At 48.1% G+C, this 24,884-nt stretch overlaps 1 protein-coding gene across 12 annotated transcripts in view; it reads left to right on the top strand.

The window, feature by feature from the left end:
- The window catches only part of BCOR (BCL6 corepressor), a 128,687-nt gene extending 108,374 nt beyond the window's left edge, over positions 1-20,313 (top strand). For 5 of the 12 annotated variants that reach the window (XM_074392054.1, XM_074392055.1, XM_039475493.2 and 2 more), the window contains exons 5-15: positions 172-225; positions 702-888; positions 7,077-7,340; positions 7,721-8,068; positions 8,623-8,951; positions 9,304-9,558; positions 14,466-14,632; positions 16,006-16,151; positions 17,510-17,587; positions 17,769-17,925; positions 19,152-20,313. In XM_074392054.1, the coding sequence (XP_074248155.1) occupies positions 172-225; positions 702-888; positions 7,077-7,340; positions 7,721-8,068; positions 8,623-8,951; positions 9,304-9,558; positions 14,466-14,632; positions 16,006-16,151; positions 17,510-17,587; positions 17,769-17,925; positions 19,152-19,443 (2,277 nt within the window). In that variant the 3' untranslated portion in view covers positions 19,444-20,313. The remainder of the gene's footprint in view (positions 1-171; positions 226-701; positions 889-7,076; positions 7,341-7,720; positions 8,069-8,622; positions 8,952-9,303; positions 9,559-14,465; positions 14,633-16,005; positions 16,152-17,509; positions 17,588-17,768; positions 17,926-19,151) is intronic. The other 7 variants (XM_074392057.1, XM_074392058.1, XM_039475495.2 and 4 more) reach the window with 3 other exon arrangements.
- Positions 20,314-24,884: the final 4,571 nt, after the last annotated feature.

Genomic DNA, 24,884 nt, shown 5'->3' with positions numbered 1-24,884 from the left:
GGTGAATTATGATAGATGTTGTATAGGAATTTCCTTAAGATATTTTACTTTTAATTAAAAGATGAATAAAGCCAAATTGTTTTGCAATGTTAAGAAAAAAATTGGTTTATGCTTATAAAAATGGATGAAGTTATCTAAATGATCCATTGAGTGCCCATTTTAATTACATAGATGGAAGGATTACAAGAGGACAGTATTTTATGTCTACCCGCTGCTTACTGTGAGGTCAGTTCTTCAAATTTTTATTACTAGAATCTTACATAAACCTTTTGAGTTAAATTTCATTTCCAAATATACCAAGGGAAGTTTGTGGGCCATGGTCGTCTTTACTCATTGTGCATTTTGTTTCTTTCCTGTTGTGTTTTTGTTTTGTTTTCTTTGCGTTGTGTTTTCGTTTTGTTTTATTTACCTTCAAAAGAGAATGTCTTTCTCTATGCACTAGTGTATGTGTGGATATACATACACACCGCATATATATCTATATACATATGACTTTATGAATAAGGAATGTGTGACTACTTACATATAGATACTCTTAAATTTTATCTGTTACACTTTAAAATATCTGAGTTACATCTCATAAATTGTGGTTGGTTTTGGGCACACTTTTCTTTGAAAATACTTTCCTTTAAGGTAAGGCAAATGAAATAGCTTTTATGGTAAGGCATTGTGTTTTTTTTCCATCTCCATTCTCTTTCTAGCGTGCAATGATGCGCTTCTCAGAGTTGGAGATGAAAGAAAGAGAAGGTGGCCACCCAGCAACCAAAGACTCCGAGGTGTGCAAATTCAGCCCAGCCGACTGGGAAAGGTTGAAAGGAAATCAGGAGAAAAAGCCAAAGTTGGTCGCCCTGGAGGAGGCCATTGCCGACCAGAACGAAAGTGAGAGATGTAAGTAAACCTGCTTGTGGTGGCCTCAGGTCCAGCTGGCATCTGCGCAGAGAAATGGGCTGCTTTTGCCATGCATGGCATGCAGGGCCGATTGTCCTTTTGAATGGTGGCAACCCAGGAACCAAGGCATCTGTGAAAGATTGTTTCCCGGGACACGTCTTTTTTTCCAAAGAAGCGCTGGTGCTAGAGTCGATGACACTCGAATATAATACAATGTAGCAGAGGTGTGGCAGTAGGAAATTTGGTGTAGGGACAAGCTGTATTTTGTGGCAGTGGAATGACACTTCCCAGCCGTCTCCTGTCCCACCCCCATGGTGAGTCTGATGTGGAATGGAGAGTCCTTAACATTCTCCCTCTAAAGGCATAGATGTTGTGGAGGTAGGGTGAATGTGGTGAAGGCACCAGAAAGACGAGTGTGATGATTTACCGTGGGGGGGTGGGGGAGAATTGGCCTCAGAATCCAAGACAGCCTGGAATGCCCGAGGGGGCTTTTCCCACTGGACGGAGGGCATCTTACATTTTGGAGGGGAAATGGTGTGATGAGAAAGTTGGCATCTTCCTCAGGACACTCTCCGGGGTCCTTACGGCAGGCCCCCCACCCTACCAACAGACTTGGCTTTGGGATTTGCCCGCGAGTCTTCCAGAGTGCCAAGATGTGTTGGCAGCAAGTGGAGAAGGCTTTTGTGTTTATTTCTTAAATGTGCAAGCTTGAAGCTTCAGGTCTGCTTGCGACATGAGAAACCTCATTGGGCGAAGGGGAATTAGGGTGGACGCTTGGAGATGTTGGGTGTGTTTGAGAGCTCCCCACTGTGGGCCGTCGGAGGTTTGGACATTCGCAACACAGTTCACCGGTGCCTGGCAGAGTTTGGGAAGAATTTGAGATCAGGGAGAGTGTGTTTCTCGCTCCCTGGAGCACACACTCCTCCTTCCACTTGCAGCTCATCCCTGCGGGCAGACTAAGGCCACCCGCCAGGCTCCTGGGTACGCTAAACCAGGACGGATTTGTTGTAAGTCATTGCTGAAGAAGACAGTTTCTGTTGCTAGTAAGTAGTGGCCTTACCCAAGTGGCAGGGACTCAATGTACCTGAAGTTGCTCACTCTTCCTCAAAGGGTGGCTATACGGCAGCGGGAGGTCCAGGCCACTCTTGGGCGAAGTGGCAAAGAAGCCTTCCTCCTCCCTGACGATAGCTGCCAACTCACTGCCTCCCTTCTGAGTTGCCTCGAAACACCAGCCCTTGGGAAGGTTGTCAGAGGGACCTGGGAGAAGTGGGCAAGGCCGAGTGGAGCGGGGAAGGCCCTTCTAAGAGGGAGAGTGCCATACATGAGAATCCCTCTTTGTTCTGAGTATATGGCTGGGGGCCTGGAGGAAGGGACAGGAACTTAGTTAGCCAAGCTTCCAGTCTTCTTGCTGTTGCTCTGTTTTTTTGAGTAACATGGCCAGACCCTCCATTCACATCTCAGTAACTCAGTGTGGCCAGTGGGAGCAGAGCCCAAGCCCCAGCTGATTCAGAAAGGCCTCCCTTTCCCCTTCTGCAAGTCCCTCCAAGCTTCATACCAACAGGCTCTGTTCTTGGAGCACCCAGGACAGGGCCCTGCAAGCCATAAGTCACCACATAGTGCTCCTCAGGTAATGAGCTATGGCAGGGAGAGCAGAAGAAGGGTTGGGGAAAGGCGAGGGCCCTTTTTTAAAGACGGGGCCACAGAAGAGCTGGGGCACCGCTGGTCTGCGGTTGATCAAGAGGAGGACCCTAGAGAAACCATTGTCCTTGCTGCTGCCACTGCCATCCCATCCCGGGGACAACAGGCGCTGGCTCCATTCGGCTGCAAATTCATTGGGCCGTCTCAGCCATCACGTTGCTCATGGATGTCACTGTGGCCCAGAGCCAAGCTGTGAGCATATGGAAACCGGGGTGGGAATTTGGGGCAGGCAGGGGTCACAGAGGGTAGAAGATGCCTCCCCAAAGCCTCTCCCCTCCACTCCTGCAGCACCAGTAGCTTCTGAGTTGGCAGGTGCTGCTTGTGTCACTTCAGCCGCCTGCCTGTAGGTGCATCTTGTTGGGAGGGCTTGTTGAAGAAAACGGGAGTTAACTGGAAAACACCGTGCTTAGGATTTTCATTGACTCTTGGTGATAGTATGGGTGGCTGAGTTTTTCATTTAGAAATTGAACAAATGACTTAGGAGCATCCCCAAGCTTGAAAGTTTATGAATGATCAGTGGTGTTTTGAAAACGGGATAGGGAGCACAGAGGCGTTGAGCTCTTCCTTCTTTTTTGTTTTGTTTTTAGTTTTATTCTATCAATTGATTTACTTCTGTCGATACATCTTAGATGTTCATATTTGCCCTTCTTTCTTGAATTCGGGTGTTTGTCTCCCTTGGCAGCCACTCGGCTTACGTGGACCTAGGACTCAACTCAGTGGCATTGCCTGAGCAGCAGGAGCTGGAGAAAGCGTGAGTGAAAGCGAAAGGATTTCATGGGGCTTCTTGGCTCAGAAAACTTCTCTTCTAGGACTATGTGCTTTGTAAACTACTCTGAGTTTGGACAGGCAGATGGCTACCAATGCCTCTGCTGGAGAAGGTAGAAGTTATAACATGGTTAGCCTCTGCTGGAGGTGATGTTGCCTGAGGAGGCAGTGGATGGCATGGGCAGTCCTCAAAAATTTTAGTCCTCTCCCATCTTGTTTAGGGCTTACTGGCCCATGGTGATAACTGGTGAAGTTGCTTTGTTGCCATGGTTACTTGTAAATGTTGCCATGGCAATGCTTCTATGAGGTGTTGTGATGGCATAACCATCGTAAGTTATGGGATGTATGTCGTGTACATTATAAGACCACCATGTAGGGAGCAAGTGGTAGACGGTGCAGGGCTCAACCATGTTCATATTCACATCAGCCTGGATCTCATGACCAACACATGGCATTCCACTTATAGAAGGGCCAGAAGTAGCTGCGATGGAGGAGAAGCCTAATGGTTAGGACCCCTATCTATCTCTCTATGTCTGTCTTTCCACTCGTCTCCTTTGCCCTCAAGGGTAATTTCTGTGGGTACTGGTAAGAACAGCCCCATTTGAGGGAGGTCCAAGTGAAGTGTACAGGAAATGACATGGAGCCTCTCTGCCATAGCTGGTTGCCAAGGCAGTCATTGTGAGTGTTCTTCAGAATTATTACTGACCCATGGAGGGAAACCCTAGCATAAGGTTGGGGGCCTTCACTGAGGGTAATTAAGATGTTTGTCTTGAGAGGCTCAGGGGTTGGATGAAGCAGGATGGGCCTCGTTTGCGAAAAGATCCTCTTGAGAATGAGCAAGAAAGCATCTACACTGTGTATGAGCAGGCATGATTTCAGTGAACCCCAGATGTAGCAATGGAGGGTTCCTGATAATAGTTCTGGACTATTGAGGGGGCAGAAGGGGTCCCTTTCCGGCTGAATGGGGAATGGTGGGGACTTAGAGGAGGCGTGTGTGTTTCACACCCCTTGTCCTAGTCTGCTGGCCTCCCCATGAATGGGGAGCAGAAGTTGGTATGTTCAGGGCAGCCTTCCCCACCCCCACTGGGCAGCTTTTCCCAGATGGGAATCCCCAGAGGAGATAGATGGCAAGACCTCCCCATGTGTAATGGGGGTGCTCCCTAGCAGAGAGACTAAGTCCCCAGTCAGTCACTGCCTGTTGATGCCAGCCTTTGAAATAAGTGATCACATGTCTTCTAGGTGGCTTTCTGTGGACAAAAGATACTGGCAGTTTAGGCATAAGGCCAGGTAGGTGAGATAGAAATTCATTTCACTATTAGGAAGTTAGCAGTGAAGGGCAAAACTTCAATGGAAAACTTTCTCCCTGCCTTAGACTTGGTTGCGATTTCTACAAATACAGGTGGCTGTGTGAGACCTGGAGTTGAAATGGAAGCTGTGGAAGTCAAATCCGAAACAGTAGGGTTGAGAGATTGCTTTTTTTTTTTAGATGGGGGTCTCACTGTTACCCAGGCTGGAGTGCAGTGGTGTGATCTCGGCTCACTGCAGCCTCCGCCTGCCGGGTTCAAGCGATTCTATTGCCTCAGCCTCCTGAGTAGCTGGGACTACAGGCATGTGCCACCATGCCTGGCTAAGTTTTGTATTTTTAGTAGAGATGGGGTTTTACCATGTTGGTCAGGCTGATCTCAAACTCCTGACCTCGTGATCTGCTCACCTTAGCCTCCCAAAGTGCTGGGATTACAGGCTTGAGCCACCGTGCCCAGCCGAGAGATTCATAATCTGATGTGGGTTTAATGGGGGTTGTGTCTGGGAAGGGTGTCAGGACAGGGCAGTTCATTCTGGGTGGGGCCCCATACTTGATAAGCTGCTGCCTCATTATGACCTAGAAGGGTATAGTGACATAACCCAGTCACCTCTGCTTTCAAACCACTTGGCTCGAACCATCTCTCCACAGTCTACATTTTTGCTTTGCACCTTAGTGTCCTTTTGTAAGTAATTTCTCCAAACTGTAAAGTGGTGCTGTTATACTGCCAGAGGGGTTAAGAGGGTCACGGTGCAGCCCACCCTTTTTGCATTCCCAGGCCAAGCCGAGCGCGGTGGTCACCAAGCCTGTTTAGTGGAAGGCTTGGGCAGCTTTTGTGTTTTCTCCTGCTGCTGCCGTGACAGAACACCACCTTGGCCATGTTTTTGGGTGCCCGCCCAGTGCCGGTGTACCTATAGAGACCTGGGGCTGTATTCCATGGTGGGGGTTTGGGTGCCGAGTCCCAGGCCCAGCCATCCCTATCCATACAGTGCACCATTGTGAGTGAGGATGAGGAGGAACGGTTGGGGAGATTCTCCCATTCCTTTCCAGGAGTAGATGCAGCCCCATCTGTTCCCCCTTAAAACACCATTGAAGCGGAGGTGAATGGGTCCTTGCACCATTGACAGTACAAGCTAGCCAACACCCCGGTAAAGCTTACCCCCACAGCTGACTGCCATGAACCGCTGGGAATGTCCCCGAGAGAAGTGGGTGAGGGGGGTGGTCATGAGTGGGAGTAGTATTTGAAGTGGGTTGGGGAGAGGAAGAATGAGATCAGCTGATGAGGTGTGTGCTTATTTCATCTAGAAACTGACTTGTGTGCCTCTCTTCAGTTACCAAGACACCAGACTCATAACCCTGATGATGAGCAGGATCATTTCAGCCGGCCAAGGGCGAACACCTTAACCTCACTGTGGTCATTAAGTAGTTATCATTTATATTCATTGTGTATTAGAAAAATTGCTGTTTCTTGGGCTAGAGCAAAAGTAGGAAGTGATGTTGAACTGAGATGACAGAGAAAAGCCCCACAGCCTGTGACAGGCTGAGGACAGGGGTCCTGGGACCAGCCGTTTTGCAAACGCTGGCCTGGCATGGGGAAGACACACCAACAGTAAGGGGATGTCTGTAGATGCCTGCATGTGACAGGGGGTGTGAAGAGGAATGTCAGCTGGGTGACCAGCATCCCCGTGGGGGTCTCCCTGTGTTGGACAGGAAATGGGAACAACCCAACCCATTCGTTTAACATCTGTGCATCCAGCAGATCGAGTTCTGTGAAGTTTTCTCTGAACTCGTGTATGTGTTAGGGAACCGCGCCTTTGGCTTTGCCAGGCCCCTCTTCCCAGCAGCCTGGGTCGGCCTGGGTTCCATGCCTCCCTCTGGCCTGGACTGCAGGCCCAGAGCCCTCCTGGAGGGAGGGTCACTGCTACCCACCGAGGACCGGGGCTTTCTTGCAGCACTCTTGTCTCCTGTCCCTGTTCGTCATTTCCCCAGTTGGCCTAGGTGAATATTGGTGTTATCCCTCCACTAGATGACATTTTGGGGATATTTGGTCGCTTTATCCCATCAGCCTGCCGTTTATTTCAAAATAATGACCTCAGCAACTGGTTCCATAAAGATTTTTAGGTCAGCCCCGGCATGGTTGCATCTACTGCTGAAAAAAAAGGACTATAGTGCTTTAAAAAACGTAGAGTTGACACCCCATCTTTCTCGGTTCCCTTGGGCCCCAGCCATAAGAAGGAGAAGGAGGAGCGTGGCGTGCACTGCACTCTGCTCTACTTGCTGCTCGTCTTCACTGTACCCTTCGTCTGAAAAGTTCTGTTCTGAGGGTTTTGTCCTACCGTGTGAGGACGCCAGTGTCCACCGAAGCAACTGTCAGTAGCAGGTGACCTTCGGGCTTCATTCATGTCCTGTTGTCTCCCTCCCCCAGGCGAGTATAGTGCTGGAAACAAGCACCACGATCCCTTCGAAGCCCCCGAGGACAAAGACCTTCCTGTGGAGAAGTACTTTGTGGAGAGGCAGCCTGTGAGCGAGCCACCCGCAGCCCAGGTGGCCTCAGACATGCCGCCCAGCCCCACCCTCCGGGTGGACAGGAAACGCAAAGTCTCAGGTGACAGCAGCCACACTGAGACCACTGCGGAGGAGGTGCCGGAGGACCCTCTACTGAAAGCCAAACGCCGACGAGTCTCTAAAGGTGAGCCCTGTCCGCTTCGCCCGCCTGCTGGGGGGTGGGCCTGTGCATGCGGCCTCAGTGGATGGACAGGAGGTGTGGATGTGCGACGCGCTGCCCCCATAGACAGTCGGTGAGGGGAAGCCGTGGGGCGCAGCAGTGGAGCAGACTGTTTCCATTCCCACACTGCCTCATGAGATTCCCACCCTGGAGCCCCCGGGGGGAGCCGCCTGCACCTCCCCTCTCCCAAAGCCAGAACCCAGATGGCCAAAGACTATCAGGCCCCTCCCAAAAGCAGAGACCAGTGGCCACACCCCCCTTCCCCCACCCCATTAGTGATGCGTAAGACAGTTTGTTCCCCCCGAGGGGGCTTTTTGATTAATTTGTAGTTATTTCTCCATTAGATGACTGGCCTGAGAGGGAAATGACAAACAGTTCCTCTAACCACTTAGAAGACCCACATTATAGTGAGCTGACCAACCTGAAGGTGTGCATTGAATTAACAGGGCTCCATCCTAAAAAGCAACGCCACTTGCTGCACCTTAGAGAACGGTGGGAGCAGCAGGTGTCGGCAGCCGAAGGCAAACCTGGCCGGCAAAGCAGGAAGGAAGTGACCCAGGCCACTCAGCCTGAGGCCATTCCTCAGGGGACTAACATCACCGAAGAGAAACCTGGCAGAAAAAGGGCAGAGACCAAAGGCAACAACAGAAGCTGGTCGGAAGAGTCTCTCAAACCCAGTGACAATGAGCAAGGTATGTGGTATCTACCCCTTGAGTGCCACCCCTCTCCTGGAGAGTGGGTCATCTACTCTGTAGGAAAGGGCTTTCGAGGAGACCTCAGAAGGCCATGGAAGTGGACTTGAAGGAGGATGTGGCGGGCAGGGCGTTCTCTCTTGATGGCCTTGCCTGTGGCTGGACGGGAAGTCAGTCGGGGTGGCCCAGGGCGTTGCCAGCACCCTCATTCCAGCCTCAGGCTGTCTCCGGTCTCTGGGTCCTTAGCACCCAGACCCAGTGGGTGGGAGGGGTCAGGAGAGCAGAAAGAGCCAGCTTCTGTCCTCTCTGCTGGGCCCTTTGAAGCAACTTGCCACTTGGTGTTCTGTGGGTTAACCTAGGTGCCGTTTGAATGTGGTATAATTAAAATATTAATGCTTTGAAAACATAATTGGTAGATCTTTATAAACTGAAGCCGCTCCAGTGATCAGTGTTAACAATGGGCTTTTCTTCCTGCACTGGCTACAACTGTGTAACGCCTGCTTCTTCTCCTGTCTCCCGCCCGCCCGCCACCCCGTCACCCCCTCCGTATTTAGGCTTGCCTATGTTCTCCGGCTCTCCGCCCATGAAGAGTCTTTCATCCACCACCAGTGCAGGCGGCAAAAAGCAGGCTCAGCCAAGCTGCGCACCAGCCTCCAGGCCGCCTGCCAAACAGCAGAAAATTAAAGAAAACCAGAAGACAGATGTGCTGTGTGCAGATGAAGAAGAGGATTGCCAGGCTGCCTCCCTGCTGCAGAAATACACTGACAACAGCGAGAAGCCATCCGGGAAGAGACTGTGCAAAACCAAACACTTGATCCCTCAGGAGTCCAGGCAGGGATTGTCACTGACAGGGGAATACTACGTGGAGAATGCCGATGGCAAGGTACCTCTTGACCCCCACTTCCCCCTGGGGCCTGTGGGAGCACATCCCTGCCTGCCTGCCGGCTTCTCAGCTTGTGGGGACAAAGCTTTCCTTTTCCTGGACTCCTCCCCCACACCATACTTCACTCCCCTGTCCTAGAGGAGCGTGTCTTCCGGGTGGCCTCGAAGTTTCAAGCTAGTAAGAATGAAACTCCTTCCCCAAAACCCTCCTTTGACAAGCACCCCCACCCCCCAGAAAAGACAAGGAGAAAAGTGTCTCTCCACGCAGGTTTGTCATGTGGGGAAGAGGACGGGAAGCAGCCCTCCTCTTAGGACACAGGCTTAATTGTGTGCACTGCCTGGTTTTCTGATAGGTGACTGTCCGGAGATTCAGAAAGCGGCCGGAGCCCAGTTCAGACTACGATCTGTCACCAGCCAAGCAGGAGCCGAAGCCCTTCGACCGCTTGCAGCAACTGCTACCGGCCTCCCAGTCCACGCAGCTGCCATGCTCAAGTTCCCCTCAGGAGACCACCCAGTCTCGCCCAATGCCACCGGAAGCACGGAGACTTATTGTCAATAAGAACGCGGGTGAGACCCTTCTGCAGCGGGCAGCCAGGCTTGGCTATGAGGTGGGTCCCGGTGGGCACTCCCCGGGGTTGCTGGCCGGGGGGCGGGGCCCGAGGGCTGCCGCTGGGCTGGGGAAGGGAGGGTCTTGGAGAGTAGAGCAGAGCGGAGCGCAGCCCTCTCCACATCAGGGGGCTGGGCCAGTGCTCCAGCAGGATGTTTGTGCTAGCCCGACTCTCTCTGCTGTCTCTTTGGTGGCTTGTTCAATTGCGGTGTGGAAAGAAAGGCCTCTCTGATGTTCAGTTCGTGTTCAGGCAGGTAGGCTGCTTCGGCACCCTCCAGTCTCGCTCACTTATCTCTGATATAAAATCTGACACAACCCAGGGCTTGGCGACTGGGGGAATTTTAATGAGCCCTTTGGATTCTGATTAGCAAGGGGGAGAGAAGTTATTAGCTCTATCTGGGGCTGCCTGTACTGTTTCTGGTGGAGGGGTAGCCTCGTGAGGGTAGTGGGCAGGAAGCGGCTGTGCGGGTCACAGAGGGGAGGTGGGGCGGACCTAAGGTCTCTTTCTGAGAGAGGGTACAGTAGCCCCAGGGCTAAGGGCTTTGGAGGAGGAACTGAGACCCAGGGCTTTTGCTTCAACTCACTACTTCTCCCTAGCCCCAGTGCCCATCCTCCTCCCAGCACGGGCCATGACAATGATAGCTTACATTGACGAGCCCCTAAGATCCAAAGTAACTAATTTCACCCTTTCATCATCTTTGTGCGATTGTAACTCGTATTATTCCTGCTTTCAGATGAGGAAACCGAGTCCCAGAGGCGTTAAATGACTTAAACAGATAATAATCCAGCAGCCTGGCTCCAAAGCCCAGTCTCTCCCCATCCCCGCAAACCCAGCTCCTCTCCAGAACGAGCTCCCATTGGAATTGCGCTTTCCACAGTTCAAAACCTCCCTCTGCCCCGTGCATCTCCCCACCACACACTTGTCAGTTAAGACTGTGATGTAAGAGCCCACAGGGCAAAGGCATTTTTTATGCTGGCATCAGCTCTCTGGGAGTCGTGGTGAAAGTAAAATGCAGCTCAGCAGGCTGAGTGTGAAGTGTGGAGAAGCACCGGGGACAGGATCTGCGCAAGCCCACGCTCAGCTATGGGCTCCCGAATTCAGCCAGAGCCCAGGCTTGCATACCTTAACCCTGCAGCAGTCTGCTGTGCCTTGAGCTTTTCCTGATGGGATGACCCAGCTGCCAGTCTCCCCTGGACCCAGAGCCCACCCTGGGGCATGATTGTGTGGTTGATATCTCTGGATTATCTTTGAGGGAACTCTCCATAAAGATTTGGAAATTAGCTCAGTTACTCAAAGATTAAACCCAAGCGGCAGCCAGTTGGTTTTGCATAAGCTGAGCCTATGAGGACAGGGTACATGCAGTGTGCCAAGCAGGGCCACTCACTCCTAGGGGTGGTTGAGGAAATGGACTTGTGCTTCCAGCAAACGCAGAGGTAAGGGACAGCTCCAGGGCAGCAAACTCGCTGACCATGGCGGGGTCGGGCTCCTGGCCTGGTCTTTGATCTTGGCTTCATTTATCCCAGTCTCACCTTTCTGACTTCAAGAGGCTTGTGGGTGCTCTAAGGAACAGTTTCCATTTTGGTGGTTTTCCTATAAGCAGGTAGGTCTGAGGCCTGTACTGAGGAACACTGATCCATACTTTCTCAGGCTACCAGGTCTTCTGGGAAAGAAGCCTTGAGAATGTTTATGGAAGGACTTTTCCCCTTCAAATGTAAATTTCGCTATAGAACTTTCCCAGGTCATCAGTTTTGATGCTGAATGTTTTAATTACTAGATGAAAGCTTTCAACTTTGAATCCAACATTCTGGGATTTCTTCTTTAGTCAGAAATTAAAATGTTAGGAGGATAGTTCGTTTAGATGTGGCAGTGTAAACTCTATAAAATAAAAGAACAATTTGCTTAACAGGTTAAGGTGCAGGATGAATGCACAGCTTTGGGCGGGGTTTCCCCAAACCCCTTTTTATCATTGTCTTCTGCTTAGCTAAAAAGATACCACATGCAATATAAAGGCTGCTCAAGCTTTGTTTTCTGTTAATCTGGTTCTTGAGGTTTAGAAACACCCTCTACTCTTCAGATCTGTAATAGACCACCTGAAAGGCCAGTTACACTTGAACCTTTCCCTGTCAGTTCTTAGGCTAAAATGCCAGTGTGGAACCGCATGCTTGTGCATTTAGTGGTGATGGTTAAATTTTCTACGAATCGAATAAATCATGTTTTTAAAAAAGTTAATGAGGCATTTAATTAATTAACAATGTCGGGTTTATGGCCTTTATGGTTACATTTTGCGGTTAATGGCATTCAGCTTATAGCTGCTTAACAGAGAATTGTCCAACAAAAACAGTTTGATTTTGTTTGGGAATGGGCGGGCTGCCCCTCAAACACTCCCGTTTCCAGCGTGGAGAATAAACCAAGTAACGTCTTGGGTAGACAGACTTGTCCAGCTTCTTCATTCTCTCTGTTGGTGTGACGAAAGTTGCCACCTATTTAAGATGCCATCACCCTCCCAGCTAGGAGAGTGTCATTAGCCTGCTTGACCCCGACAGAAAAGGTGCAAGTGATGTTGGTCATGGCTGGATCATAGCCCTTTAGCCAGGGCCCTTGATTGGGCCTTTGGAAACTTCCCAGCAGACCCGTTGCCAAAAGACCTGAGTCTAAGGCTTCGTGTTAATTGAATTTGGGGCTTAGCCTCTCTGAGTCTCAATTTCCTTGAGTGTTGAATGAGAATCACACCACTTTTCCTTCCTGAGATCCCACAGGTCACTGTGGGATATGACATACGTATTTGGGAGCATCAGAAGTGTTACGGTGGCCAACAGCAAAACATCTGACCTGGTTGTTGCATTACTATTGCCTTGCCTGCCATCCTACGGGATAAGAGAGTTGACTTACCCTTCAGCCTCGACATCTTTCATTCCTAGGTTCCCTCAAATCAGCCCTAGTAGTGATTAAGGTTTCCAGGTGAAGGCCAGCCGTAATTGTCAGAGCAAATAAACCCTGGGTTGATAGGACACCAGGCTGTCCGCCAGGATCCGGGTAAATTGATCTGTGCACAGCAGTCAGTAGCGCTCAGAGCTGATCTCTGAGTCACGTGACAGGGCCTCTCCCTGGCTGGGCACACAGCTCATTAGCTTACAGCCGTCTACTCGAGTCTGGCTAGTGAGGGCCTGCTAAAAGAGCAGCAGCTTCATGTGGTATCCTGGATACCAATGCTCGGGGCAGGTGGCCTGGGAGCTTAGAGGATTGTGGGCTTTCTGGCAGGTAAGGGCCTGAAGCAAGAGACGCTTCTGTGGGCATGGAGCTGCTGCAGTGGCCTGAAGCAACAGGGAATGGGTGGCCGGGGTTACCAGCATGCAGCCTTAGGTTCACAGCAGGAGCATCTAGAACAGGCGTCCCCAAACTGCGGCCCCCTGAGGCCATTTATCCGGCCCCCCCGCCGCACTTCAGGAAGGAGCACCTCTTTCATTGGTGGTCAGTGAGAGGAGCACAGTATGTGGCGGCCCTCCAACGGTCTGAGGGACAGTGAACTGGCCCCCTGTGTAAAAAGTCTGGGGACGCCTGCTCTAGAACATTCGGGTTAGTACTCAAGTGAGTGGTCACCTTTGACTGACGTGTCCTAGAAAGGGCGTAAGAGAATTTTCAGAACTCACCTCACGTTTATGGATGGCTCAAATGTTGCCTATTTTAGGTTACAGATGAGTTATTTAAGAGTTGCAACAGGAGAGCCTGCTGTGGTCCATCAAGGTCCCCACTTGCCAAGTGGAACGTCTATTGGGCTACCCGACATGTTCTGGCTTTCTTCCCGCCGGTCTTCAGAACCTGACAGCTCTCTGCTGGCCTTGACTGCTAGGAAAACATTGTAACCTGTTGTCTGGTAGCAGGTAGTGTTCCATGTGTTTGAGAACTTTCTTAATCAAGGAAATAAAACATGGAGTAAATTACCGCTCTGCTTACTGGGAGCGGTTCATTTTAATATTTTAACACGCCAAAGAAGTGAGATTAATAACAGTGATTCTCATGCAAACTGTTGATTCGGAACACGTTCTGCAAAGTAGGAAGGGTAGGTTCATCTTACTTAGTTCCTGAAATGCGTAGGTCGTGGTATGTGGTGTATTAGATTCCTGTCATTAACTTAAGTAAATATGATATTATATTGATTCAGCCGCAAGCGGGGTGGAGAGTGAAGCAAAAAGAGGGCGGGGTTATTAGAAGTATTGATGTCATTTGTTGATGTGTGTGGTACCAACAGAGGCACTGCCGCCCAGCCTCCGACTCCTGGTCTTCCCAAGGGGTGTGAGGACCAGCCTAACCTCCTGGGCAGCCTCCTCTCTGTGAGGTTGAGAAATGTTCTCCAGCTCATTTAATCATTCGTTATGCCTTGATTGTCCTTGCTTTTTTGTTTTCCTATGATCACACATCAACTCTTGCACATATGTCTTTGCTTTTATCTAAACTTGTGTCGTCATCCACTACTACCTGTTGGATGAACCGATCAAATGAGGATGTCCTTGTACTTACTCATGCGTCGTTTGAAATATTAGCAGCCAAATCCCTCTGTATTCACTGTGCCCGGCACTGGGCTAAGGGCTTGTGTGGGTCTCTTAACTGTAGCTTCTCAGCAGCCCCTGGTAGGTGCTGCTGCTTACCTCCAAAGGAGGAAAGGAGGCTTTGGAGAATTTGAAGCATACCTCACCCAGGGCCGGGCAGCTGGGCAGCAGACCCCTAAATGGTGCTGTCCTTGTCATCGGACACTTTGCACATGTGTTTGCCCCTCACCAAGACATCCACCGCCTGCCCGAGAGGTAGTGGGTTCTCAGGCCTGAAGGTGTATCTTTGAAAGCTGCAGAGAGGTCCACCTTACGAGGTTATTGTGCAGTATCTGATGGCGTTCCTCCCTCCCCTCCCCACAGGAAGTGGTCCTTTACTGCCTGGAGAACAAGATTTGTGACGTGAATCATCGGGATAATGCAGGTTACTGCGCCCTGCATGAAGCTTGTGCCAGGGGCTGGCTCAACATTGTGCGACACCTCCTTGAATATGGCGCTGATGTCAACTGTAGCGCCCAGGATGGAACCAGGTCAGTGATGTGTCTTGTTCCCAGCCTGGCTCTGCTGACACCAAGCTTCCCTGTCTGTGCAGTGGCAGTTCTCAGGGTATGCGGGAAATTCCAGGAGGAAAGACAGAGGGTAACTGTATGCATACTGACCACTGGGTCCTGCAGAATTGAATCCAGCAGACCTTTGGCAAATGTAGATGTGAAGTTCCCAATTTCGGTCAGTCCTGTGATATTCCTATGAACCAAAGCTTCTGAAAATGTTGAGGGCCTGCATGAATAATTGGGAGTGTTGCCCTTTTTTTTGAGTCTTGCCCTGTTTCCCAGGCTGGAGTGCAGTGGTGCAAATATATTTGAGCTAAAAGTCCCAGGCATACAGAGGGCCAGCTGCCCCTCCACAGGTTCAGCACGGCCTGCCATTGCCACCCACATCCCCAGCTGTGGCTCTCACCCTGTCCTTGACTCTGGTTTATTGGACAGAGACCCAGGGCTAAGTCAGCCTGAGCGTCTTCCTGGTTGTGTGAGTGGGATGCTGCCATGACGCCGGGCACTGGGAGTTTCCTGACAGTGACAGAAATGGCCAAATGGAAATGTATTTGGTCTTTCACACTTCGCAAATAGCATTCCCTCAGATTGGGCAGAGATCCACCTTCTCCCCGCCAACCCCAACCCCCAGCTCCATGAACACAGGTAGGAGGCCTCTGTACCCTCCTGAGAACACACCGCACCAGGCCCTGTTTCCTCTCCCCACCGTTCCCTTGGCTTCTGGGCCAGAGGCTGATCACCCATCTGTGTGAGGTCCTGGGGTCAAGCTTTCAGGAGAGTCTCCACTAATCTTTGCATCTAGTTTCTTTTAAAAACAGAGGTGCCTTTTTTTTTTTTTTTTTTTCTTTTTTTTTAAATAGTGTGACAATTGCTTGTATTGGCTTCCATGATGATGGGATTTCTTATCCCCTGTAAGTTACCTTCACATGGTCCATAACTACTTAAATTTGTTGAAAATGTTTGCATTTTCGGCTTCAGTTCCTTCTTAGGCCTCGGATTAAGAGCTGAGCAGTGGCTCTCTTCCCTGTAATCCTGGCACTTTGGGAGTTCGAGGCAGGAGGATCACTTGAGTCTAGGAGTTCAAGACCACTCTGAGATTTAGGCCTGAAATAGTCTCTTTATATGCCCTGTAAAGGGTTTTTGCTTGACCTAGAGCCAATCACTGTAGCTCAGTTTCCCTATCTGTGCAGTGGCAATAACTATGCACACCTCTCGGATGAAATACTGTGCTTAGGAGGCTCACTACACAAGGTACACATGCACCTAGCTTCCTGTTGCTGTTAAAGGAGACAAGTGCTTTATGAGCAAGTGTGGCTTGCATGAGCATAATTCTGTTGTGCCTCTCTTCCTAGGCCTCTGCACGATGCTGTTGAGAATGATCACTTGGAAATTGTCCGACTACTTCTCTCTTATGGTGCTGACCCCACCTTGGCTACTTACTCAGGTAGAACCATCATGAAAATGACCCACAGTGAACTTATGGAAAAGTTCTTAACAGGTATGACAAAGTCCAAGAAATGGTCTTATTCAAAAATTAGATGGTAGCTCGATAAAATAGATTGGAATTTGACTAGGCAGAAATCATGAAGGCCGGAACTGCAAAGCTTTTTGGACAGCAGCCGGGCGTTTGAACTTTTCTGTGGTTTGACTTTATTCTAGTGAAGTTAAGTCATCTATTCACCCTCATGGTTTTTTTGTTTGTTTGTTTGTTTGTTTTGTTTCTTTGTTTGTTTTTTGAGATGGAGTTTCGCTCTTGTTACCCAGGCTGGAGTGCAATGGCGCGATCTCAGCTCACCGCTACCTCCGCCTCCTGGGTTCAGGCAATTCTCCTGCCTCAGCCTCCTGAGTAGCTGGGATTACAGGCACGCGCCACCATGCCCAGCTAATGTTTTGTATTTTTAGTAGAGACGGGGTTTCACCATATTGACCAGGATGGTCTTGATCTCTTGACCTTGTGATCCACCCGCCTCGGCCTCCCAAAGTGCTGGGATTACAGGCTTGAGCCACCGCGCCCGGCCACCCTCATGTTTTAAAAGTTTTCCTGAAGTTATTCTCATCTTCCACAAATGCATTCTTCACTTAGGTATGGCTCATAGGTTTCCATCTTGAGTCTGGGAAAAATGACTCAAACCTTCCACACATGAAATCATTTGGACAGGTTTATGGTGTTAGGTCATCAGATAACCCATTATTTAAGCCTCAGGCGTTACAAAATCCCTAAAGCAGAAGCACAGGTTTTCCTGAGTGTCAGGCACCTGCAGTTAAATTCCTTATCAGACACTTCCTGCCAAAGAATGCCACTAACTCACTGGTGACCCACCCTTGTTTACCTTAAATTATACTCACTTGTTGGAAGAAGCAGCTTAGTCAGACTATCAAAGAAGAGATACATAAATAGGCTGGGCGTGGTGGCTCACGCCTGTAATCCCAACACTTTGGGAGGCTGAGGCAGCAGATCACCCGAGGTCAGGAGTTTGAGACCAGCCTGACCAACATGGTAAAGCCCCATCTCTACGAAAAATAAAAAAATTAACTGGGTGTGGTAGCACGCACCTCTAGTCCCAGCTACTCGGGAGGCTGAGGCAGGAGAGTCTTGAAATCAGAAGGCAGAGGGTGCAATGAGCCGAGATCGTGCCACTGCATTCCGGTCAGGGCAACAGAGCGAGACTCTGTCTCAAAAACAAAAAAAAAGAAGAGATAACATAAGTATAATCCTACTTTATTTTGCTGAGAAAGAGGAAGGCAGGAAATGACCTGCAGCCTTCGTGAATGTATAGGAAAAAATGCCACATGGCTCTCCATCATTTTGTTCTCAACAGTAGGTTTTATCTCGTTTTTTATTTTCTCTCTCTCCAGATTACTTAAATGACCTACAGGGTCGCAGCGATGATGACCCCGGTGGCTCTTGGGACTTCTACGGCAGCTCTGTTTGTGGTAAGCTGCACTGTTTGCGCTAGTTCAGTAAGAGTCCATGTCTGTCTGGTATGGGTGAGGGAAAGCGGGTGGTGGGCACTGGAAGCAAGACTCACTTGGGAAAGAATCTTGCTATTTAAAGTCCTGGTTGTGTCTTGCTGTAGTTTACTGATTCCTTCCTCTCTTATTTGCCCTCCATTAGAACCAGATGATGAAAGTGGCTATGATGTTCTAGCGAACCCCCCAGGACCAGAAGACCAGGATGATGATGACGATGCCTATAGCGATGTGTTTGAATTTGAATTTTCGGAGACTCCCCTCTTACCGTGTTATAACATCCAAGTATCTGTGGCTCAGGGGTAAGCATGACTATCATGTGGTTGAAAACTAGCTGAGCTGCTCTTAAGGTGACAGAAGTTAGAAATGCCCTTTAAGCAGATGAGGGTGGGTGGGCGAGTGAACTCCTTAAATATCCATGAACCTCACACAATGCAGTGGATCTTTTCCAGAAAGGGTATGTACGCATCAGCTTCCTTATACCCAGTGTGGTGGGGGGGTGGGGGGGAGCACAGCATGCTATAAACTGCCTTTTTATCACTAACACCAAGGCTTAAGTCACTCCCCAGAACCCAAAGGAAGTTGAAGTGGGTGACTGGGAACTTTATGGAAGGGTCAGCACCTTGGGTACTTCAATCCCTAACCACTTTGGGAAGGTGTCCTCCCTAGGACTCCCCGCAGCAGGCCACTGTAGGAGCCTTCCCAGGCCTTTGAGATGTACTGGACTACACCGATAAACCACCTTGTATAAGATGAGGACAGTCACTGTACATGACACTTAGGATATTGGTGTGTCATCAGATTTAGTTAATCCCCCTCTGCCCCCTATGGTTGAGCCCCTAAACACCAGTGACCAGTCACTTTGGGTGTACTTGTCAAGAGCCTGCTCTGCTGTGTATTGACAAAGCTGCTTAATGAGTAACATCATCCTCAGGTCCGAAGCTATAAACATGTATGCCATTACAAACAGTGATCAAATCATAAAGTTATGGTAGGTTATATATGCAAGGAATGTAACACCTTCCTTCTCCCAAAAGAATGAAAGGATGGCAGTGGACATGCCTGAATGGAAAGGAGAGACAGCCTGGTGTGTTTGTAATGCTGTTAGTGAGGGTCTGAGGAGAGGAGAAGAGATTGAAGAAGTGGGGATACACAGACTTAATCCCCCAGTGACTGTTGATAACAGGGCACTTGGATAGGCGTGACCCAAGTTGTGGTCACAGCTGAATGAGCAGGACTTTACCACCAGAAAAGGGAGAAATGAGGCTTATTCGGATGGTCCTCCCTAGATGGACAGTTGAGTTCAGAGTTCCTACTGCTAGAAGTGGTTACTCTCCCTCACCTTAGAAAGGAATGGCAATCAAGAGAATAGGTATGGTGAGAAATGACAGGTGGGAGCAGAGTCAAAGGAACTGGCCCTCATTACACAGCTAGAGGCTGGTCCAGTTGGGTTGGTAGTTAATATTAATAGTTGGGAGCACTTTTCATTTTACTGGAAACTCAAAGCATTTTCCTTTCTGTTTTGTAGGCCACGAAACTGGCTACTGCTTTCAGACGTCCTTAAGAAATTGAAAATGTCGTCCCGCATATTTCGCTGCAATTTTCCAAACGTGGAAATTGTCACCATTGCAGAGGCAGAGTTTTATCGGCAGGTTTCTGCAAGTCTCTTGTTCTCTTGCTCCAAAGACCTGGAAGCCTTCAACCCTGAAAGTAAGGAGCTGTTAGATCTGGTGGAATTCACGAATGAAATTCAGACTCTTCTGGGCTCCTCCGTAGAGTGGCTCCACCCAAGCGATCTGGTCTCAGAGGACTACTGGTGAGCGAGCCAGACCCACCGTGTACAGTGTGTTATAGTGTTAATCCTTGTGCATATGTGTCATAATACGACTATTTCTGTAAAGAAAGGACACTATTACATATGAAAATATCTCTTCTTTATATAAGAGAAATTACTCCAGTCAGAAGGACTTAGAAACATGTTTTTCTTTTCCTTTTAAACTTTTAAGTCAGTTTTTATGAAGTTGTTACGATGTTTCTTTACTTTTCAATGCTCACATGCTTTGGGATATGTTTGTTTTTACTTGGAACATTTGTTTCTTTTCTTTTTTAAAGAGAAAAAAGATGAGGAAAAAGAGCTCCACACTTTGACTTAATTTCATACAAAGCTCTGATGACAGAGGCCATGACTCTGTAGAGTGGTCAGAACTGTGTGGTTGGTTTGAGGGAGCGAATTTGGGGAAGGCACTTGGTGATATAACTTTGTTTTGTTTACAGAGTACCTGCTCGGGCCAGGTAAATGCTATTGGATGTAATCCAGTAGTGTGTAATATACATTCAAACCATATCCACACACAACAACTAATTGTATGAAACTTTTATATCCTAATTTAAAAGCTGTGAAATTAGTTTTCACGCATCAAACCGGATTGTTTATATGTTTAAACATTTTATGCTCTTATTTAAAGAAGACTTTGAGCTATTTTTTTCTGTACCCTGTAAAATATTGAAAACTAACATAATATGTTGAGGTTGCTCCGAAATGTACATAAAACTAAAAATTTTCTGAATCGTGTGTTTATGTTTGAAATCTGTGTTTTAACTTTGTAAGTAAATTCTCTGCCTTTGTATTTATATTTTACAAAAATTTTCTTAAAAGGCAATAAAACTGTTGAGGAAAGGAGAAAATTGAAGTACCTTGTGTCCTATGTATTTCTAAAGTGTTATGGTTGTCCCTGATTCTTCTTAAATGGTCCTGGTGATCTATTCCCTATAGATAACTTTAGAGCAATTTATGGTCTGTAGAAACCAAAGCAGACTGGAGGGTTTTGGAGGAGTTATACTCAGAATATGATTTGGAATCCTATTCTGAAAGCCCAATTCTTGGACATGTTTCCTGTCTCTCAGAACCTTCTCTTTCCTGTTTCCCTTGATGCTCATACAGGCTTTTGCATTGCCCTTGGCCTTGACCTATTTCAGTCCCACATCATGGCCAACTCTTTAGGAGTGCTTTTTCCTGAAACTAGGCTTTTTTTGTGTCACTTCTGCAGCCCCTCTGTTACTTGTCCTGAGAATCAAGGCCAGTAGAGGCAGCCTTTTGTCTGTTCTTGACATCCCAGCAGTATCTGCACTGGGCACTATCAATTGGCCCTTGATTTCCATCTCACTTGCTTTTGTGCCTGTCCTTCACTACAGAGGCTAGAAAGCTGGAAACTACTTGACTCCCTTGCAGCTAGCTTTCTGCGTGCATATTCGGTTTAGAAGGCAGCATGACGTAGGGGCACCTTCCTACTATGGTGGCTGCAGATAAGAAAGTTTGAAGAGACATGCCAGCCAGTTGGAATGACTAGACCAGCGTTCCAGTGTCTGATTTTCAGCTTTGTGGGTGATGAGATGCAGTAGTGGTTGTGGCAGTGCAGCCTTCTGATTCTTGGATGACCGCCTCAGCAGATTGTTCCTGAACCCTGTGGATCCAGAGTCGTCCCTGACTCCTGTTCCCCCAGCCCTTCCAAAGACCTTATTCATCTAGGTCCTTGTGTCAGATCAATTGCCTGTTGAATGCCCTCAGTGCTTTCTGATCCTGCATAGAACACTAGGACCACCAAGGTAGAGAGCAGAGGCTGTGGGGACGCTGTATTTGTTAGGCCAGTAAACAGTGGCCCAACAGGAAAAGTGAGGCATTGTTGGGAATGAAGAAATTCCATGTGAGGAATGTGAGAGCTCTTTTTTGGGGAAGACTAGCCACCAAATGAAGTTTGGAGTGTATCCTGAAGACAAAAGGCAGCCTACTGTTTTATTTACTAATTTTTCTGATAATAGGGAATGTATACCTTATTATTTTAAAAATCCAATAATGGCCGGCTGCTGTGGCTCGTGCCTATAATCCCAGCACTTTGGGAGGCTGAGGTGGGTGGATCACAAGGTCAGGAGATCAAGACCATCCTGGCCAACATGGTGAAACCCCATCTCTACTAAAAATACAAAAATTAGCTAGGTGTGGTGTTGTGCATCTGTAATCCCAGCTACTTGGGAGGCTGAGGCAGGAGAATGACTTGAACGTGGGAGATGAAAATTCCAGTGAGCCGAGATTGCACCACTGCACTGCACCCCAGCCTGGCGACAGAGCAAGACTCCGTCTCAAAATAATAAATAAATAAATAATCCAATCATGTCAGAAATAGACACATTTCCCATTATCCCATCCCCTCCCCCCACCCGTGTTAACCACTATTAACAGTTGGCTGAATTTTTGTTTTATAGGAAGTCACCTCAAAAAGCAGTGGGGAGTACTGTTGAAGTGAAAGAAACAGATAGCAAGACCAGTAAAAAAGACCTGCAGAAATGACTTAAGCAAAAGAGGGAGAGTGAACCTGAACTGCCATGGAAGCTATGAGAAGATCCCACGCACCTAGATTAAAAAAATAACAAGAACTCAAGGGTATTTCGCTCTTTGTATTTGGGCTGGAGGCAAAGGGAGAGCCCAAGGCCAACTGAGGTTTCTATCTTGGATGAAGGTCATTCTGTTAATTAAGCTAGGGAAACAGGTGACAGCCACAGGTTAGGGGGTGCAGAAGAAGCAGCTTGGTTCAGGAGACATTTAAGGCTGTAGTTCACGCATTTGGAGGAGCTAGTAGACAGAACAGTTAGTGGCAGAACCTGTTGGAAACATGGACATAGAACAGACTGAGGGGATAGATGAGATCCCCATGGCTGAGAAAGGTTTGGAGGCAGAGGAATGCCCCACCCCTACTCGGGAACTCCCCATGGGTAATAGAACTCACCATGGACAGAGATAGAGGGGCCACAGATAAGGACCAGATCACACTCCACGGGGAGAGGCACACATCACCAGAAGGTAGGGGAGCTTAGTGTGAGTTGAGCGGAACTCAAGCGCTTTCCGGAGGTTTGAAGCAGTCATGATCTAAGGTCATCCTGGGCACTGAAGAGCTCTCCACATGTGAAGATGTTAACACAGGTTTGAGATCCTACTGCGGGTAGATAGCCCATTCCAGTGGGGAACTCCTCCTAGGGGGAAGGGAGCTCACCATGGGTATAGAAGACACCACAGGCATAGATGAGATCGCATTGGCCATACAGAAACACCATGGGTTTAGAAGAGCTCACCAGAGGTACAGAGCAGACCTGTATCGGTCCTCACTTGGGTGTCCAGGAACTCACCGGCAGCATAGAAGAGTTTCCATTGAAGGTCAACCTAACTGCAATGGAGCTCGTCATGGGTAGACGGCCAAAGTGGTTCATTCCAATTTTTGAAGGTATCCTTGAGGATCAGGGCATGCTTTTCTTTGCCCTGTCCTCCTTCCTCCTGGCTAGAATGTGGCTGCTCTAGCTAGAGCTGTCACAACCACCTTGGCCATGATGTATGGAAGTCAAATGCTACTGGCCAAGTTTGAAGGAGCATGGGTCTTTGAGAAACTCCTAGAACCAAGCCATCATACCAGCCCCGCCCTACCTGCCATTTACATTTAAGCACAGTACTCAAACCACTGTGCTTTTGAGTTCTTACCTTACTCTAGCCAAATCTAACTTAACATGCTTGCTGTCTACATGAACTTGAACAAATTACTTACCCTCTCAGCCTTGCTTTTCTGCTTTGTCCAAATTAACCTAATTGTTGCAATAGCAAAACACCTAAATCTCCATCAGCTGGGCACTGGTTGAGTTAACAGTGGTATACTCACACAGTGGAATACTATGCAACTGTAAAAAGAATTGAGGAATAGTTCCCTAACTTGCTTTAGAGTGGTCCTACAATTATTTTTATTTTATTTTATTTTATTTATTGATTGATTGACACAGTGTCTTGCTCTGTTGCCCAGACTGGAGTGCAGTGGTATGATCTCACTGCAACCTCCACCTCCTGGGTTCAAGCGAGTCTCCTGCCTCGGCCTTCCAAGTAGCTGGGATTATAGGCGTCTGCCACCATGCCCAGCTAATTTTTATATTTTTAGTAAAGACAGGGTTTTGGCATGTTGGCCAGGCTGGTCTTGAACTCCTGACTTCAGGTGATCCACCCCGTCTTGGCCTCCCAAAGTACTGGAATTACAGGCATGAGGCACTGTGCCCGACCTATTTATTTTTTTGAGACAGGGTCTCACTCTCTTGCCCAAACTGGATTGCACTGGTGCAATCATGGCCCACCACCGCCTCAACTCACCAGGCTCAAGCAATCCTCCTGTCTCACCCTCCTGAATAGCTGGGACTACAGGCAAGCACCACCATTCCTGACTAATTATTTTGTTTTTTGGAGAGATGGGAGACTTGCCCTGTTGGCCAGACTGGCCTCAAACTCCTGGGCCCAAATGATCCACCCACCTTGGCCTCCCAAAGTGCTGGATTACAGGCATGAGCCACCACACCCAACCAATCAACTGATTATTAATCATTAACTGGAAAACAAGGTGAAGGAAGGTGCACAGTTTGACTTAAAGTATATACGCATACCTGCTTTGTTTAAAAAATGAAAGAATAAAGCCCTTAAAAAATAGCTTTGGGGACAAAAAAGAACAGGCATAGGGAAAAGAATGGAAGTTCTACTTGGGGATTCCCAGAGTATTGATTTGACTTTGGAATTGACGTGATTATAAACCAAATGTCACGCCTAGAAATCAAAAAGCAAAATGCAATTAATAAACCTATGTGTCCAGTGGTACCACACAGAAAAACTGTTTCAAGTGACACAGTACATTGTTTCATCTCTTGAGGATTTATCCTAAGGACAAAAAACTGAAAGCATTTTTATAGTTGTTTTCAGTAATCTTATCTTTGGTAGTGTCAGTATTGTTATTCTGAGTCTGTATTGTTTGTGTTGTGAGATAAAACAAAAAGAAATGTTAGTATTGAGAACTGGGACTTCAACATAAGAGAAAGGAGATGAAAATAAAGAATTGTCAAGGTTAAATAAAACATCCAGCCCTGAACATGAATTATAAGTATCACTATGAACTCATGATGTATTAATACTTTATCTTAGAAACGTTTGTTTTCTAGCTCTGTCCTCTCAAAAAGCCTGGAAACAATGACTGATAGAAGTGAGCACCAATAGCTCCCAGACTGTGGTTTCTAAATACCTTTTCTCATTAAAAACAACTGAGCTTTCTTTGAGAAATGGTTGATTCCAGTCTGAGGCAGGGAAGAATTGGAAGGGAATGTAGATATATACAATAAGGCAGTGGAGTTGTGTCCAAAAAATTCAAACAATTTGGTGAAGCCCCCACTGCATCAAAATGGGACACTTTATGCATCA

Source organism: Saimiri boliviensis, chromosome X, assembly GCF_048565385.1.
Source record: "Saimiri boliviensis isolate mSaiBol1 chromosome X, mSaiBol1.pri, whole genome shotgun sequence".
Taxonomy (NCBI): Eukaryota; Metazoa; Chordata; class Mammalia; order Primates; family Cebidae; genus Saimiri; species Saimiri boliviensis.
Note: the sequence above shows the minus strand (reverse complement) of the source record. Positions and strands in the feature narration are given on the sequence as shown.